The 18,612-nt window shown below is 37.5% G+C and overlaps 1 protein-coding gene across 5 annotated transcripts; it reads left to right on the top strand.

Moving 5' to 3' along the window:
• The first annotated feature begins 286 nt into the window (after positions 1-286).
• On the top strand, positions 287-18,214 carry LOC140141457 (uncharacterized). 5 transcript variants are annotated; one of them, XR_011857416.1, is made up of 3 exons: positions 287-672; positions 1,162-1,288; positions 2,257-3,660. XR_011857416.1 is itself a non-coding variant. In XM_072163319.1 (3 exons), exons 2-3 carry the CDS (start codon positions 1,187-1,189, stop codon positions 17,810-17,812), a joined length of 912 nt encoding a protein of 303 aa, XP_072019420.1. In that variant the 5' UTR covers positions 287-672; positions 1,162-1,186; the 3' UTR covers positions 17,813-18,214. The 5 variants fall into 5 exon arrangements, 3 of the variants coding, with proteins under 3 accessions (XP_072019420.1, XP_072019419.1, XP_072019421.1); XM_072163319.1 differs by lacking the exon at positions 2,257-3,660 and adding an exon at positions 17,003-18,214; XR_011857415.1 differs by lacking the exons at positions 287-672; positions 1,162-1,288; positions 2,257-3,660 and adding exons at positions 7,552-7,737; positions 8,505-8,617; positions 12,099-12,116.
• The last annotated feature ends 398 nt before the right edge of the window (positions 18,215-18,612 follow it).

Genomic DNA, 18,612 nt, shown 5'->3' with positions numbered 1-18,612 from the left:
CTCTCTATCTGATTCTCTTGAAGAAGTGTCCACTTTGTGTGAGGGTTGATATTCCCTACATGGAATTTTGACCTTTCGTATTGAAGATATACATTAATTTTTCCCCAAAAGAATTTTTTTGTATACATCTTCAGTATGAAAATTCAAAATTTTCAATTGATGGTCGGCTTTTCTTTCCAGCTACATACTTAGACTTTAAGTACATAAAAAAATTATAAAGTTTACTCCGAGGACTGTTAAATATCAAAAATATCAAATTTAATAATTTGCCTTAAAATTTGAATTATATTGTGAATTTAAAAAACAACAACAACATTATTTGATATCACAAAGGACGTTCCTCGTATTCAAAATGCAGTTCGATATGTCAGATGAGCTCTCATGTCCTACAAAATATACCGTGCAAACGTTGCTACGAGCCCTTAAAATAAATAAATAAAACTTTGTGGTATTCATAGCGAATCCCCTATTGTCTTAGAATGGTATGTTCCTAAATTCGTTGCGCATTATTTCGTTTAGTCAATTTTATTGGGATCACGGAGGTTATGTGGAAAACTATGCTGTGTTCATGTAGCTGGTTACTGGTTTTGGTTTTGCAAGGCGTTACAACAGACCTGAGACGCAATTTTGAGGACAGTAGTTGTGTGATTCTTAATAAATAAAGCTTTAAAGGTAAAGTAGACAAAATTTTGGACTAGTAATCTTTTCAATTTAAGTTAATAAAGCACGTATCTAAATGTATTGATAATGTAATATTATGTTATTATTTTAATTACACATGATGTGCAAAATATGTGTCCATCTTAATTTTTACATGGATTTATGTGTGTAAATTTAATCTGGCTTGATTGTGGAGCTGCTACATAGGCGGAGATAATCACGCTTTTATTTCACAAGAATGATTGACAGCATGCTAGGCTGAAGTCTGTTCTGTGATTGGTTCAAAAACTCTTAATAATTAATAAATTATCCACTCAACATCGGTATAGGCCGTTTGTACGTTAATCGTACGGAGTGTCAGCTCTGGAGTGTCCCATCTCATTCTTAATTAGCTCTGGTTACAAATATAGCAGTTGTTGAAAACAGCTTTCGGGTTGACAAGTTTATTCTATTTTTGTTTTAATATTTCAAATACCTTAATTCATCTTATTCAATGAACAGCGAAAAGAAGTCACTTTTCAGCAGTATGGATGAAATCAGTAACGACCCTAAACGAAGGATATATCTTTGGACAGCACCAAGATCTTTGGCGACGGTCTTCACCAAGTGTATGAGCTTCGTGGAAGGGGTGAGTTCATTTAATACTAATTTCCGCCTATATTTTAAGAGCATAGGAGACGGTCAAAAAACACTTTGTCTGAATACTTATGATGAGGGGAATATATTGGTATGATTTTTACCCTGATCCGACCAAGTTCGAAATTTGAGCTTTGCATAAGCTATAGTCTATCAGCTGGATTCTTGGATCCGTAAAAATCATAGATTTGTTATGCATAGCCCATAGCAAAAGGAAAATGTTTCCGGAGATCTCCAGGAGGTCTCCGGGAGTCCCCAGGAAACATTTTTAGCCTATTTTTGGAAGTATTCCGAAGTCTCCTGCTATAGCAGGATGCTTGTGGGTTACTATGCCCATTTACTGGCAGGTCTCCAGTAAACCGCCGAGTGGTTTCCCACAAAAAGTCATGATAGGAGGATAGGGGGAGACTGAGTATTCCAAAAATCAGTGTATCCCAGAAAGCGGCTTCTGGGAGATCTCCAGGAGACCTTCCAGAGCGTTAATTCAAACCGGGCTGTAGAGGGTAGTGAAAGTCATTATGACTGTAGATGTGAAGGCTAGTTCGGATCTACCGAAAAAAATCGATTATAAAGCATATGTGTCTATTAACGAGTTGCTCGGAAAATAACGATTTTTGAGGGAAGTTTGTTAAACTTTTTCATATTTTTTTAAAAATTTATAAATTAAAAGAACAAACAAAAAAGAGAGAGAAAAAAAGGAAAAAACAAAACAAAAAACAAACAATCCTAAAAATTCGTTCTTTTCCGAGCATGACGTTAATAGCCACATATGCTTATTATCGAAATTTTACGGTATCATTACGGAGCGTTCATAAAATAACACTTAAAAAAATGTTAGTGGGAGGGGAGGGGAGTTTCCCGACACATATTGAGTTTCGTGCACAGCAAGTATTCCAGAATCCTTGATAATCCATTATGTGCAAGAAATTAAACCTGCAATTTATGTCCATTTTCTTTTAGGTACAGATCATCAAGGAATCCATAACCACAGCTCACGTCGTTGGTCCGGAAGGCACCGCAGCACAAAATGGCGATTTTCAGAAGGCATTCCCCGTGGGTGATGAAGCCAATCCTCTATTCCAGAACCCAAAGCGGCCAAATTGGATTTAGCTCTCGACACAAACAAAGCTTCCTTCCAGTGGGTAAAAGAGATGCTAGAATCACCGTTCCCTGGAAAGTCCTTCGTTTTTGCCCATGATCAAGCTTTTAGTTTACGTAGCAATTATGGAAACCTTCCACGAGGGTTTAGGCACACATTTCTTATACGTAATCCGTATAGGCTATTTCCATCATGGAAGACGGCGATAGTTAAACTAATGCCATTGTTTATTGATAAGCCATTCGCAGATATGCCTGAGATCTTAGTTCCTGCAAAGTTTGGTTATGGCGAGCTCTACGATCTTATGGTCCATGTGAAAGAGAAATTGGGCCAATCTCCAATCGTCATCGATGCTGATGATCTCCAAGCGAATCCAGCGTCAGTTCTGCGACAATATTGTCATCTCCTGGGTGTGGAGTTCAAAGAGTCAATGCTTCAATGGGAAGCGGGAGATGGGGTCACCAGCACGTGGATCATAGATAAGTCGGCTCTACAAGGGAATAACATGGCTGAAGGCGGGTACTATGAAAATGCGTTTAAGAGTACAGAGTTTTATCCTCCTAAAGAATTACCATCTCGAGAACAGATTGATCATGTTCTCCTACCAGTGATCGATCAATGTATGCCCATTTATGAAAAGATGTATAGCATGCGAATTCGGCCATAATGAATGATTTGATAACTACAACTGTATCTTATTTTACTCGTCATTGGACGATTACAAAACAGGCTTCATAACAGCACATAACATAGGATTCAGAACAGTAAATGAGAAATAGAGGTCGTACTAGAAGTTAACGAGCATATTATAAATTGGAATATTAGTATTGTTGATACGTGATTTGAATGACCATGCACATATAATGCACCCTTATCTAAAGTCTGCACAAAAAGTAACTCAGAACTAATAATTGTTTCCATAATATTTTAACATATATATTAATATCACAGCAGTGTTTTTAAAGAAAATTACCCGAATTTAAAAGTTGCAGCTATTTGTATTGATTTGAAGTCAGCGCGAAGATAAATGGAGGGTGTTACGTGCCACAATGCTTGTGTAAAACCATTGATCGCTGTAAACTGCAACTTTTAAATTCGGGTACTTTTCTTTAAAAGCACTACTGTGTTGTTAATATTGAGCGACATTTGACAAATGGGGTATCAAAATGCGCGTAAATAAATCGTCCTTATTTCTATGTAGAAATAATGTGGAAACAATTATTAGTTCTGAAGCTATAGGCGTATTTATAACGGCTGAGTTACTTTTTGTGTGGATTGGCAGCAGTGATAAAATGAGGCCTCATTCGTAGTGACAGTAATTATTAAAGGTATAAAAATATAACATTTTGTGCATGGTTGCATAACTACATGAAGAGACACTTTAGGTTAATTGTTTTTCAAATGTTATGCTACACCTGAAGGCTGTTTATGTTCCAAATCGAACATGTCTCTACTTACGTACATACTCAGCTATCTCTTGGTCGTAAATGGACAATACTGACGGAGCAACATGGTTCAACTATGGTGCCGTAACCGCTCGCTCTAGTTAACATATTTATTTCCCGGGATTTATTGACACGAAATTTCTGCACCACAATATAAGACCACCGTAATCTACGGAACACCATCCACACAATAAATTCGCGCAAGTAAATTCAATATTTTAGCACAGTGGTGTTCACAGTCAATTCCCTTTGTATAAGAGGTTGTGCAATAATTATGTGTACCCCCGGGGTGGTGAATTATAGGAGAGCGGCAGGTCGAAGGGGGGGGCAAACAATTTTGGCAGGTCGAAAGGGGTGGGGCAAGCGATTTTTGGCACATATATCTTGGGCACCGTTTCTATATTACGCCCTAAAAAGGTGTAGGAAAACATTAGGAACACGTTCAAATATGCAAAATAGCCTGCTCGATGCGCTCGCATTATATGATAAGACAATACGGTTCAAATTCGGGTTTCCCAAAATCTTAGTGTGATAAAGGGAGGGGGGCAAATCATTTTTGGCACGTCAAAGGGGGGGGGGGGGCAAAGATTTTTGGCACGGCCAAAGTGGGGGGGGCAAACCACCCCGGGGGTACACATAATTATAACACAGCCCCTAAGAATGGTATGTTTCCGCGTATATTCCTAATTCGTTGAATTGCATGTTATTCCGTTATCAGTCAATGTGATTGGGATCACTGAGGTCAAATTTGAGGAAAACTGTACTATTGCATGGAGGTACGTATGAGTACCCTATAGGCCTATTTATCCCGGGCTATTTATTCTGCCAGCTCGACCCAAAACGCGTCACTGTGTTCATGTATCAGGTTTTGTTATGGCAAGGCGTATAGCACTTGAAGAAAACAAGTTTTGGGTTGACAAGCTTGTACCATTTTTGTTTTTCCAGCCATGGCTTAATTCTGAATTGTCACCTAATTTGGGTGTACTTTGTCTTGGGTCCAATCTCTATCATGGAAAATTTGCTATATCTTTTTAAATATAATGAGTGTTTGTTCTAGATTTGTGTTTTAGCGTTTCATATTTGAAAGAACTAATGTTAAATTGCAACATTTCGAAACCACAAACCTAAACTGGGTGCTATGATGTACAAGATTGGGCTACAAGTATGCATTTTACCAAGTGGGCAATAGGTATTTCCTTCATGTTGCCAATGCATGACTTTCTTTATTATACTCAAAAACGGATTTTATTATACTAGAAAGTTGTTTACGTGCATGTAGGTTCCTTCACAGCCTGTTTCTGTCGTGTATGTTTACGAATGAGCTACATGCAGACTGGGTTGCCAGGGACTACCAGGACAAAGTATTGTTTTTGACTATAACAATGTAAATATTAGCAAGATTTGGATTTGACCTCCTATCAGGATTTCTGATAACATAATTAATTGGAAATCTGAAATAAACACTCATGTTGTAAACAGGTGAAACTCTATGATTATTTATGGTTGGAAACTTAGGAAATTGCTGTCAATGAAATAAATAATATATTAAACATACATTTTGTTTTTTCAACGATGGAAATCCATTCACAAATAAGGTTTTTAGGAACCATTTGACATTCAACATTTTGAACTATGAAAAAAAGGGATATAATTGCACAGCTGATCCAGGCTGCTGATAAGCTGTCAACAAGTGTTATCACTAATTCAACAATACTAATGAGCAATTATATCACCAGACTGGAACCAAGTTGGGTATAAACAGTGCAGAAGGCTACTACCATCACTAATTGATGTTGGGAGTGACACTGATGGTGATGGTGGTGGTGGTGGTGGGGGGGGGGGTAAATATCAGTAATTGGGGGTAGATAGTGACTTTGGTTTTACACATTTTATAGCAACTGGACAGTTTATAGTAGTAACAATATAATCAACACATTCAGAAAATTGTTTTCAGATTGTTTTAAGCCCAGGAATCCCTGGGATTGAGTAATCAGTCTTTTTTCACGGCAGTGAAATGATGCCACTTGCACCCACATCTCATATGCACAGTTTATCCCTTACATATCCTGTGTCTTGAATAGCTATATAGCCCATTAACCATGTGATTAAGAGACTAGGAAATAATTCCTAATATCTCATGCCTTTATCTAATCTTCCACACATGACAAGTTACTATTAAGCCCTTAAAAAATATTAAACCCGGCAGTCTGTTAGGTGGAAGAATTTTTAGCCTCTTTTATAAACATGTTTACAATTGGCTTATAGCCATCACATGCTGACAATACACATAACTGATTGGTTAATCAAAACTAGCAGGCCTAATCACAAAGTAAATATATCATCTGTAATTAGAAAACTATGCAGCAGGCAATTTACTTCAGAAAAAGTTTAATATAACTACATTGCACAAAACTAATCAATTAGTCAATTATCTGTAGTTAATTGAATGTTTATTGACTCTTGTAATATACCCCATGTGTAAAAGCAGGACCATGACCCTGACATAAAAATTCCTTTAACAAAGGAATAGGGCGCCCAATGTGAGCTTGGTCGTGATGTGGTGAATTTCATGGTGTTTAGATTTGGTATCATTATCTCTTGCAAACCCGGTGACACCTCATTATAGAAGTCGGACCTGTCGATAGGTTGTAAGAGGGGATAGCCTTTTCCAGGCACAAATTGGGCCAATATAAAGAAAGTTTTGCTACTTTGCAACGCAATAAAAAAATGCAAAATGAGATCCTCTAGGTGACTCCCGAGGCCAGGGCTTAAAAAACTAAATGCAAAATGGGGTTTAAAAAAAATATTGTTTTCTAGAGTCAAGACGCAGGTATCATTATTAAGCCTCATGTCACTTATTTATTGTCGAATAAGTGCAGAGTAGGTTAGATATGAATATTAAATGTTAGACCAAAGTAGCTCAAAGTACATGTACTCTACACCTGATCCGTGAATTTGTCTTTTTTAACTGAGACATTCTTGTTGATTATAATGTGATCACTGTAACTACCAATAAACTATACATTGCGAATAAATATCTCAAATAAAATACCATGTTTTTAATGGATTTTAACTGTAATTTACCAAACATTGGTAAATGGTAAAAATAATGGTAAAACACAGAAGAGGTAAAGAACAGAGATATGGAGTTATGAATTGATATGAAATCCCTTAAGCAGCAAACATTCTTAAGGTTGTCTGAATATAGGTTGTTGTATAACTCGGATGATGTGATGTGTACTGCTCCATAGACAATGTGTAGTAATTTCGTTCTGGTATACCAGAACGAACCAGAGCGAAATTCAAATTTCACGATATTTTTGCAAAACGAATTAATCTGCAAGAAATATTTTGTACATAAACATTATGTAGCCAGAGGTTTTCAGTGCTATAAAAATCTCAACTTTTTTTGAGAAAAGTGGGGGGGGGGGGAGGGATGGGGCTGTGGATCACGAAATGCCCTTTTGAAATGTAGACCTATTTCGCACACATTTTTCAATTCAGCCTTCAACATGAACATTTTGAGTATTTCCCAGTATGTCATTGGTGGTGTATTTACCAATAAATGCCAATATTTCACACCCGGTAGTTGTGCCAAACATTCAAATTTACTAGCATTCCAAGTACTTGCAATTCAAAGTTATAACGTTGATCTGCATCCATGGCGTTGTCTTTTTAAAGACATTTCTTGTTATTTTTCACTTTACCTTATTCATTGAACAGCAAAGCCATGGGTACACACAGTGACCTCCGTACTGTAGCATATAGGTGTACTTGTAAGTTGTACATGTGGTGTGTCGTGCACTGGGTACTTTAGTGCTGTTGTTCATGATTGTTGTATCATGTACATGTAGGAACCGCTCTAGTTAGCTCTAGTTAACCATGAGTTAACATACGGTAAGTGTGTTTTACCTTCTACATTCTACCTTCTGCTACCACAAATCAGTGAGTTTGTGTGTGGTGAGTTGGCCACATAAATGTTATAACATGTTTCTTGCGCCAAATCAGGCTTAATATTATTTAATGTTTCACAGTGCTATGACGGTTTGATTTGAGGTGTGTGGTGTAGGGGGGGGCAGTGGCGTAGCCAGCACCTTTCAGGGGGCAAGGCAATTTTTCCAGGGGGTGAAACTTTGACGAAAATCGGCTAAAAATAGGGCGGCCAGCATCCCACGGGGGGGGGGGCAAGACTTCACAAGGGGGAAGATGCCGCCTACTACGCCACTGGGGTGGAGGTAGTTGTGGGTGGGTATGTGGGTATATGAAGAAGGGGTGTTAGAAGATACATGCATGTATGCATAGGCTTTTATATCCTACATGTATATGCTGGGGATGTAATTTGGGAGAGTGGGGGTTGGTCATGTGGGTGCGTAGATGTAGGTATATGGGCCTATGTATGTATGGGGACATTTGTTATATTGCATATTGGCATGATTGGGGAAATAAATGTCCCTAAATCACTATACTGAATTGTAGAAACAAACAATTTTATCTTTATTTTGTAGTATTTACAACCAATGTCCATATGCCCCTTATATTATTCGTTGCGCATAACTGCTGTGTTCATTGTGTTCAAAACGTTACTGAAATATAGCACTTGTTGAAAACAGTTTTCGGGTGGAGTTTCATTTTTGTTTTAATATACCTCAATTCATCTTATTCAGTGAACAGCAGTATGGATGAAATCAGTAACGAGCCCAAACGAAGGATATTTCTTTGGACAGCACCCAGATCTTTGGCCACGGTCTTCACCAAGTGTATGAGCTTCGCAGAAGGGGTGAGTTCAGTTAAAGGGTATATCTATGACACTCGTTGCAATTTTTTTTATTCGTATTTCTCCTGAAAAAAGGCAAACGATGCCCGAAATATCTGTGCCAAGAATCGCTTGCCCCCCTTTCAACCTGCCAAAAATTGCTTGACCCCCCAAAAAAATGCTTGCAACCCATTTAGGCCTGCCAAAAAACCTTTGCCGCTCCCCTCTAATGCACCACCCCAGGAAAACACATAATTATTGCACCACCCCTTATTATATCATGTTACTAATATATAATAAAGAAGCGGCCTGATTTTATCCATATGTGTAAAAACCATTCAATTTTTTTTGATAAAAAATATAGTATAAATTCTGTGCATCGACAGTGTTGGCAATCTATTCTCTCAAAGTTGGCCATGTTCATATCATGATATCACTGTAGTTTCTAGGTCAAGTCTGTCTCGTTCGAAGGAACTCACCGCTTACAGTTGGTGTCTGTGGAATATTTTTAACAGTTGGTTTTTGTGAAAATATTTATTTTCTCAAAAAAGGAGTCATTTTCATTGTCCTCATAATATCTTGCCAATGATATGATGTTGTCCGATGTTGGGGGGCTACAACAAATAATGGCGAGCCGAAAAGGACGGGCAAGCAATTTTTGGCAAGCCGAGAGGGGGGGCGATTTTTGGTGAGCCGTTAAAAATTTTATCTCCATGATTCAACGCAATAATCAGTCAACCAATTATTCATGTGATTATGAGTTTCGTGCATAGCAATTACTCCAGAATCCTTGATAATTAAGTGCAAATATTTAAACCTGCAATTTATTATTAATGTCCATTTTGTTTTAGGTACAGATCATAAAGGAGGTCATTACCTCAGCTCATTTGATTGGTCCGGATTGCACCGCAGCACAAGATGACGAATTTCAGAAGACATGTAATGTGGAAGCCATTCCCTTGATCCCAGAATCCAATGCGGTCAAAATAGATTTAGCTTTCGACGCCAACAAAGCTTCATTCCAATGGGTCAAAGAGATGCTAGAATCACCATTCCCTGGAAAGTCCTTCGTTTTTGCCCACGATCAAGCTTTTAGTCTGCGAAGCAATTATGGAAACATTCCACGAGGTTTTAGGCACACATTTCTTATACGTAATCCGTACAGGCTGTTTCCATCATGGAAGAAAACTTATGTGAAAATGATGCCATCGTTTATTGATAAGCCTTTCGCAGATATGCCTAAATACGTGGTTCCTGCAAAGTTTGGTTATGGCGAGTTATACGATCTTATGGTCCACGTGAAAGAGAAATTAGGCCAATCTCCAATCGTCATCGATGCTGATGATCTGCAAGCGAATCCAGCGTCAGTTCTGCAACAATATTGTCATCTCCTGGGATTGGAGTTCAAAGAGTCATTGCTACAATGGGAAGTTGGAAATGGGGTCACTAGCACGTGGATCGCGACTAAGGCGGCTCTGGAAGTTAATAACACGGCAGAGGGCGGGTACTTTGAAGATGCGTTTAAGAGTACGGAGTTTCATCCTCCTAAAGAATTGCCATCTCGTGAACAGATTGACCCTGATCTCCTACCATTAATCGATCAATGTATGCCCATTTATGAGAAAATGTATAGCATGCGAATTCGGCCATAATGAATGATTGGATAAATACAATTGATTTTTAATTTACTTGTCAGAACATAGGTTTCAGAACAATAAATGTAAAATGGAGGCCATAATAACCGACCTGATGGCCAAAATCAATATCCTTGGTTGTGGAGAGGAACAGTGCCACCGGAAGAAAAATGTATTAACTACAATACTATAATTATTTGGAATATTACTATGCATAAACGATGTGTGCCACAACTGGAACAGTGCCACCGGAAAATGTATTAACTAGCATAAAGATTAGGAATAATAAGTGTATATCGTGGGCAGACTGCAAGACCATCGTAATAGAATGTAATGGCTGCCCTTTGTAAAATACCTTTTGTTTGCAGCACATCCTCTTCATTGTAAATTGGTGATGTCTTGTATTACTCTGTCGATGGCCTCTAAGCTAACCCAGGGTATAACTTTACATGAAGATGGGTTCTTCATGTGTTAATGATCAAAAGTAAGTACATTGATTGGATATTGCAAATGGCAGCTGTTATGTTCTACTGCACATACGATGGTCTTGCACTCTGGCAACGGTGCAACAGCAAAAACATGTATTAGCTATGATAATACTATGATTAGGAATATTATTACAATGATATTGAAACGATACCACAAGTGTTTAAAAGTGCTACATTTGTTCCTAACATTGTGTGAAAAAACAAAGTGAATTGCATTTACCATTTTATTAACCTTTTTACTTTGATACCCGATGTTGCTATTTTTTTCACTTGGACAAAGTATTTTTTCACACAATGTTACGAACAAAATGTAGTATTTTACAAACTTTGAAAACTTGAAATATTTAACTACGTTCTCATTAATGACTTCTTTGCATTATTGCACTTTTTTGACTCACCCTGTATTAACTAAAATATTAGGATTAGGAATATTAGCATACATGATGTTGAAACGATGTGTGCTACAAAGGGACAGTGTCACAGGAAAATATGTATTAATTAGCATACTATAAATAGGAATATTAGTGTATATTGTTGAAAAATCCTCGTCCACAGTACATTATAAACAATAATTATTTAAGGTAAATATGTAATATTTTGTGTATAATAAAGGAACAAACCCACTTTTCGGAGTAAAACTTTAAAATGACAAATGGTTCATACCATTTTATGCATGGGTGCCTAATTACATGAAGTAACACTCTAGACTTGTTTTTCAAATGTTATTCTAAACCCTAAGGCTGTTTATGTTCCGAATCGTACATTAACAGGACGCTCGCGTCAATCTAAGCAAAGGATTGACGTTCTTTTCTGAAACCCAGTGTAGTAGTCATATGAAGACATTATGTCACACTGCATGAGGATACACCCAACCCCCCCCCAATAATCAGTCAAACAAACAAGCGAGTAATCCAGAATCCTTGATAACAGGCTGAATCCAGAGGATGATTTAAGCACTTCCCACCACGCGACTGTGTTGACTTGCGGTTAGCACAGCTGTGTGAGTGAACATGACGCCACTGCTCGCACATTGCATTGACGGGCATGGTTAAATTTGAATTTGGACTGATATATTTACAATAAAAACGCATTCAAAATCCCAGTCGATTTCACATTTTATGTTACCTACAGAAGGTGTGAATTATCCTTTATGCAAACATCACTTTTGTTCTGAAATCGACCAAGTAATAATGACACACGCACAATTCTTAAACAACATCTTTTGCACAGAATTCAATGGGATTTGAAAAGTAAACTGGCAGTTGAAACTCTAGTGTTAACACGTTTGCGGTGCATGATGGGGCTTCCTTAAATCATCCTCTGGGCTGAATCAATTATGTGCGAGAAAAATTAGACCTGTAATGAATGTCCATTTTGTTTTAGGTACAGATCATCAAGGAGCCCATAACCACAGCTCACGGCAGCGGTCCGGACTCCATCACAGCCAAAAATGATGAATTTCAGAAGGCATTCGAAGACGTCATTCCTTCCATCCCAGAATCAAAAGCGGCCAAAGTTGATTTAACTTTCAACGCCAACAAAGCTTCATTCCAGTCAGTAAAAGATACGCTATAGAGTCACCCTTTCCTGGAAAGTCCTTCGTTTTTGTTCACGAACAAATTTAGAAATTGAATTTAAAATTGATCTGGTATCCTACGGGTAAAACAAATTCTGCTGATTCAAATATATAAGTTTGGAGTTGGTATATGTGTGAACATTACATTACATACATGTCAAAAATGGTTTGAAAAAAGAAAATAATTTTTAAATGATTTTAATTTTTCAAACCATTTTTTTTACATTAAAATGTAAAAAGACACACACAATATTAAAATGTAAAAAGACACAAACAATATTATGTGCTGAGGTGAACGCCCTCAATTGTTTTCTTCACAATTAAGATTTTTATACGATAGTCATGTACTTTAACGAACTAATAAGGATTTCCTGCCTAACGGTTAAACCTATGATGTCGTCATTTGACGTCACATCGTTTAATGAACATCGTTTCTGCCCATTTCAAGGCCGTGATGTGCGCAGTAGCGATGTGCGCATTGACGTCATGACATGTCTAATCACAATGAATTATGGGATTTACCTAAAATGTAAATTGCCGCGGTTTACCATTGCGTCACCCGGGGAGCTGATCCTGGTTGCGATGTTGCACAACTTAGGTATATTATGAGACTAGGCCTTTTTGTACAGGTATGCATAACCAACAATTAACAATGAGAGAACTTTCTTAAACCTCGTTGACTTGGGGATGATTTGAAATGACCGCCAATTATGACTGTGTGATATATATTGCCAGCAATGTGGAAAAAGAGACACATGTAAAAACGTAAAAAGCTATAATTTTGTTGAAGGAGCAAAGTTTAACAAACCATAGCATTTTTAAATTTATGATGTTTATTTTTTAAACACGAAATAAAACAAAATTGACCGGGGGAGGAATTTACGGCTCATTCGCCGTGGACGGTCACATATTGATATGCGTCCCTGAATGTTGATGGCATCGCACACTGTAAGTTCCCAAATATATTTATTATTTGTTCAATATTTCGGATATAAGATGCGCATGTTACACATGTGCATGTCGGCACAATGTTAATTTTATGGAGTCCAGATTTGGTTGATATTAATATCAGCTATGTTATTAAAAATCATTTTGTTCATGTAGCAGCATGGATGAAATCAGTAACGAACCTAAATTAAAAATATATCCGGGGACAGTACCAAGAACATTGGCAACGGTCTTCTTCAAGTGTATGAACGTTCCCTAAATAAATGGTCAGGCGGTGAGCGGCATGATGGGCGGAAAGACACGGCAAAACCGCTCAGCCGTACATGTATGGCATTTTCCAAACACTCGGTTGGTTTTGTGGGGTTCATTATCGAACCCCAACGGTTTTAGCTTGTATTAATATTATTTATTTACATCGGCCAACTTGTTTGTGATATTTGAAGCGTTTTAAAATTTCAAAATGATCCTATTCAATGACACGGTTGACAAAAGAAAGAAATGTACTGAATTTAGAGAATTCGTGGCGCTCACCACCTAGAAATGGTATAAAAATGGTATAGATCACACACATTGGTACAGATCATTAGTTTCACTTTGAACTTTGCCCTCTGCATGAAACGTGGCGTAAATTACTATCTTTTGTACTGGGTTTCATAGGTATGCGGTATTCTTTGGTGCGGAAAATCCAATCAACCACACTGTGTTATACGTTATGCGTGTATGACATTGGCAGCCAAACGAGAAAAAGGACCACCAATTGCTACAAGTTTTTGTGTCTTAAAGCAGGTAAAATTTTCATAAATTTATCTTTGATCATGCAGTTATGCAAACTATCATACTTTGTAAGTATGTGTAGGATTGCATGTTACACCAGTAAGGCCAAAACAAAAAGTGTTTGTTTGCCCAGACATGGGGTAGAAAGGAGTGGGTCGGTAGGTCGATGTACACGTGTTGCAGCAAGTGAAATACAACATTCAGCCTTACTTTTTTACTTGTGTCAAACTTTAACATATTTCAACCTTGCCATATAAAGTATAATATCTATGGCAACAAAATCTTAATAAAGATGCAGTAGGGTGCACAACACTAAATCTTTCCGCATTTGGTGTAACCCTTCATAGTCCCGGTAAAAAATAGCGCATATGCGAAATATATTGGCGTCCCGAGGAGACTGGATTTGAGTGACTCTTGGAGTCTTGGTTGTGAAAAGGAGCTCAACATCACAACCCAGCATCACATATCTGTTCATAAAATGTTCCGAACCGAATGTGCACGAGTAATAGGCTCTCGGAACAATATCATGGCCGGAACTGGTAAGGAGGCACAAGTGTCGGCTAAAATTCGGGGGTGGCGCTGTTCAGGGGTTCGTAACTCTCAAGTTTGTTTTAACTTATCACGAAAAATCCAATTTAAATAAAAATTTAATCTTTATTTAAAACATTGGTGTGATCAAAAAATTCAAAATATTGTTACATGGTGTAGAAAAATACACTTACTTTCTTGTATTTTCACATGTATTTCAATTTGGACATTTATTTAGTGGTGTGCGCCCAGTACAAATGAATGCTTGTTGCAAGGGTGACGAGTGATGGTATAATATTGTTTAATACGCCGTAGAAGTGACGTAGTTAATCGGATTAACTACCATAGCAATAGATGAACACAATTTTGGCTATATCGCCCTGCACTACAACGTTCATGCGGTACCGATGCATTAAACTATAGATGTCAAAGAAATGCTAATCACTTGTACCTGTAAAATTAGTCTGTTTGAAAAGAGCGGTAATGTATTCGATCTTTTATATGATTGGAGACAGATGATGAGTGCAACCTGTTGCAGTACAGCGCGGTATATCCAAAAATTGTATTCAACTATTGCTATGGTAGTTAATCCGATTATGACGTCACTTCTACAGGGTATAGAGAGGGCTAAATGGGAAAAATGAAAGCTGTGATTGCCAGGAACATTAACTTTCAAGTGTCATTTGGCATATTTATAGGACAAACACATAATTTTTTTTCATTTTTATATCTTGTAAAAAAAAAGTGTTTGCTGTTATTCAATTTCTTTGGGTCGTGTAGGTTTTGGCCTTACCGTCAGACTTCTGGCATACTCCAAACCACAGCAAATTATACTCGCCATTCACAAATGCAAAATCACAGTTAATATTGCTAATTCTTCTATATCTATTTTTTGTATCTTTTTAAAAAGTCCTCCAAGGACAACATTGCATAATTTGTGTTTTTCTCCGTGGACCGGTGGCCTAGAGAATTTATGAATAAACTTCACTAAAGCATTTATGATTGATCCTGAGTTACTTTTAAAGTGATAGAAAATTAATGATTGGACCTATATTACAAATACTAGTATATTGGACCTATATTACTATACAATTACAAAAGTCGACGTTTCCAATACAATAATTTATTTTGTTTATGTATTAGTCAAAAGCAAAGTACTGTTTGCAGTATGGATGAAAACAGTAACGAGCCTAAACTAAGAATACTTCTTTGGACAGCACCAAGATCTTTGGCGACAGTTTTCATGAGCTTCGTTGAAGCTTCATTGGCCTATAATTATATCTTAAAAATGAAATATACTCTGTCTCTAAAACTGATAATTCTGACACTAACAATATGCCTCAGTACTGTGAAAACCGAATTATCTTAATTTGCTAACTGGCTAAACAACTGGGCTGTAGATGCTAATGAATGTCACTAGAAATTTATTTACTCAATTTTGTAACTCATATTTCAAATTATATATTTTAGTGAGTTTCATATCCGGTGCAATTTTTGCTCAAATGTATAATTCAATTTTTGTTCTGATGTGTATGTTCATATTGTGTAGTATGTAATTGGCATACGAGCCACGACTTGGCAATAAAATAATGTCAATCAATAGCCGGGGGAGGCACTTCAATATGAAATGGATATAGGTGTAGGGCTGGCACTTTCGTACTAAGGGGCATTCGGTGAGAGCAAAATGTAAAAACTATGGGGTCATTGGGTGAGAGCATGATTTTTGGCATTCGGTGAGAGCAAAATGTAAAAATATGGGGTCATCGGGTGAGCACATGACCTTTTTTGAATGGAATCTTTGGGTGAGAGCCGAAACAGCGCCACAGAAACCTCGAAAATCGAATTTCTAGTTCTAAATGGCTTCAAATTTTTTTTTTTTTTTTTTTCAAAATAAGTAACAAAATCACTGATAAATGAAAGTTGCTGTTCAAATTGAACTTGTAAGGGTCTTTGTGTGACAGATCAAATGGAAAAATAGGGGGTCACGGTGACAGAGCATGAAAGGGAGTTTACCGACACATCGAGGGTTGAGAGCTAGAAAGCCTCAACTCACAATCACTTGATCCCACAAAGCATTAAGTCGCCAGTGCACTATAAAATATACAGTCCATACAACAAAATACATTGTGGAGGAAATATTGGTTTTTGTAGACCAAAGCCAACTTTATGCTCATTTTGTGAGAGCTTGTCACAATGAGTTACGGCTTTCTGGTTCTGAACCCGTGTTAACAGAAAGCATGTTAACACAGTTTCCCATTTCTTATTATTTATTTGTTTCACAATTTCCATTAAAAACGTACTAACATTGTCTGAAAATAGAGGTACAAAAACAAAACAATAATCACTCAATCACACAATTAATGTGATTTTGAGGTTCGAGAGTTTATGAGAATCCTTAATAGGCTGAATCCAGTACGTGCAAGACATTTAAAAACTGCAATTAATGTCCATTTTATTTTAGGTACAGATCATCAAGGAACCCATACTCACAGCACATGTCTTAGGTCCGGAAGGCACCGCAGCACAAAACGATGAATTTCAGAAGACATGCACCACGTTTAAGGAAGCCATACCCCTCATCCCAGAATCCAAAGCGGCCAAAATGGATTTAGCTTTTGACCCCAGCAAAGCTTCATTCCAGTGGGTCAAAGATATGCTAGAATCAGACTTCCATGGGAAGTCCTTCGTTTTTGTCCATGATCAAGCGTTTTGTCTACGAAATAATTATGGTAATATTCCAAGAAGTTTTAGGCACACGTTTCTTATACGTAATCCGCATAGGGTATTTCCATCATATAAGAAGATGATGGTTAAAGCAATGCCATCGTTTATTGATAAGCCATTCAGTGACATGCCGAAGGTTTTGGTTCCTGCAAAGTTTGGTTATGGCGAGCTCTACGATCTTATGGTCCATGTAAAAGAGAAATTAGGCCAATCTGCAATCGTCATCGATGCGGATGATCTGCAAGCGAATCCAGCGTCAGTTCTTCGACAGTATTGTAATCTTCTGGGAGTGGAATTCAAAGAATCAATGCTTCAATGGGAAGCTGGAGATGGGATCGTCAACACGTGGATAGCGAATAAGACGGGTCTACAAGGGAATAAAATGGAAGAAGGCGGATACTTTGAAGATGCGTTTAGGAGTACGGAGTTTCACCCTCCAAAAGAAATGCCATCTCGAAAACAGATTGATCCTGATCTCCTACCAGTGATCGATCAATGTATGCCCATTTATGAACAAATGTATAGCGTGCGAATTCGGCCATGGTGAATGAATGGATATACATGCAATTGAGTTTTAATTTACTTTTCACTGGATTGCAAAGCGTCTTCAGATCATATAGCTTTCAGCACAATAAATATATAAAACGGAGGTTATAATTACCGACCTGTTGAACAAAACAATATCGTTGGTTGTCAGAATAACTCGAAAAGTCACTATGACTCATTACGTAAGAAAAGATGCAGTTTTGAATGTTTCGTTTAAATTATGATGGACCAAAACGCAATATTAGATAATTAAATTATTTCTTACATAATGAACCATTGTGACCCAACGCAATAATGTGAACATATAGATTGGCCATGTTGCGTCAAACAAAATGTGATACCTTATACCTTAATAATTTTATGAAAAAATTGTTCAAGTCTAAGGGACGCACCATTAGATTCTCAGGGGACTCTTAAAACTGGTGAATCCTTTAGACTTAATGACACTATTTCTCAATAATAAATTTTTCAATGAATTTCAGGTACGTTTTTCTCATACATGAAAAGATGTAAGTCCCTGAATAGTAATTGTTAAATGGTTTATGGAATGATGTGGGGCCGTAGTGGTCAGCGACAACCTGTAAAGTGTGGATCAATGTCTAGGCGTTGTGCCTGTGCGTAGCGCACTATAAATCACTGCGCATTTTTGGTGATCTGCTCTCATGAAATGAGCGTAAAGATGTTTTTGCAGGCCGAGAGGGGGGGGGCAAGTGATTTTTGGCGGACCGAGGGCGGGGGTGGGGGGGGTTGCGAGCCGTTTGAAAATTGTTGTTGTTTGTTATGTTTGGAGACATTTTGGTG

This window comes from Amphiura filiformis, chromosome 19 (genome assembly GCF_039555335.1).
Source record: "Amphiura filiformis chromosome 19, Afil_fr2py, whole genome shotgun sequence".
NCBI lineage: Eukaryota > Metazoa > Echinodermata > Ophiuroidea > Amphilepidida > Amphiuridae > Amphiura > Amphiura filiformis.
The sequence above is the reverse complement of the archived record's forward strand: the minus strand, read 5'-3'. Positions and strand labels throughout refer to the sequence as shown.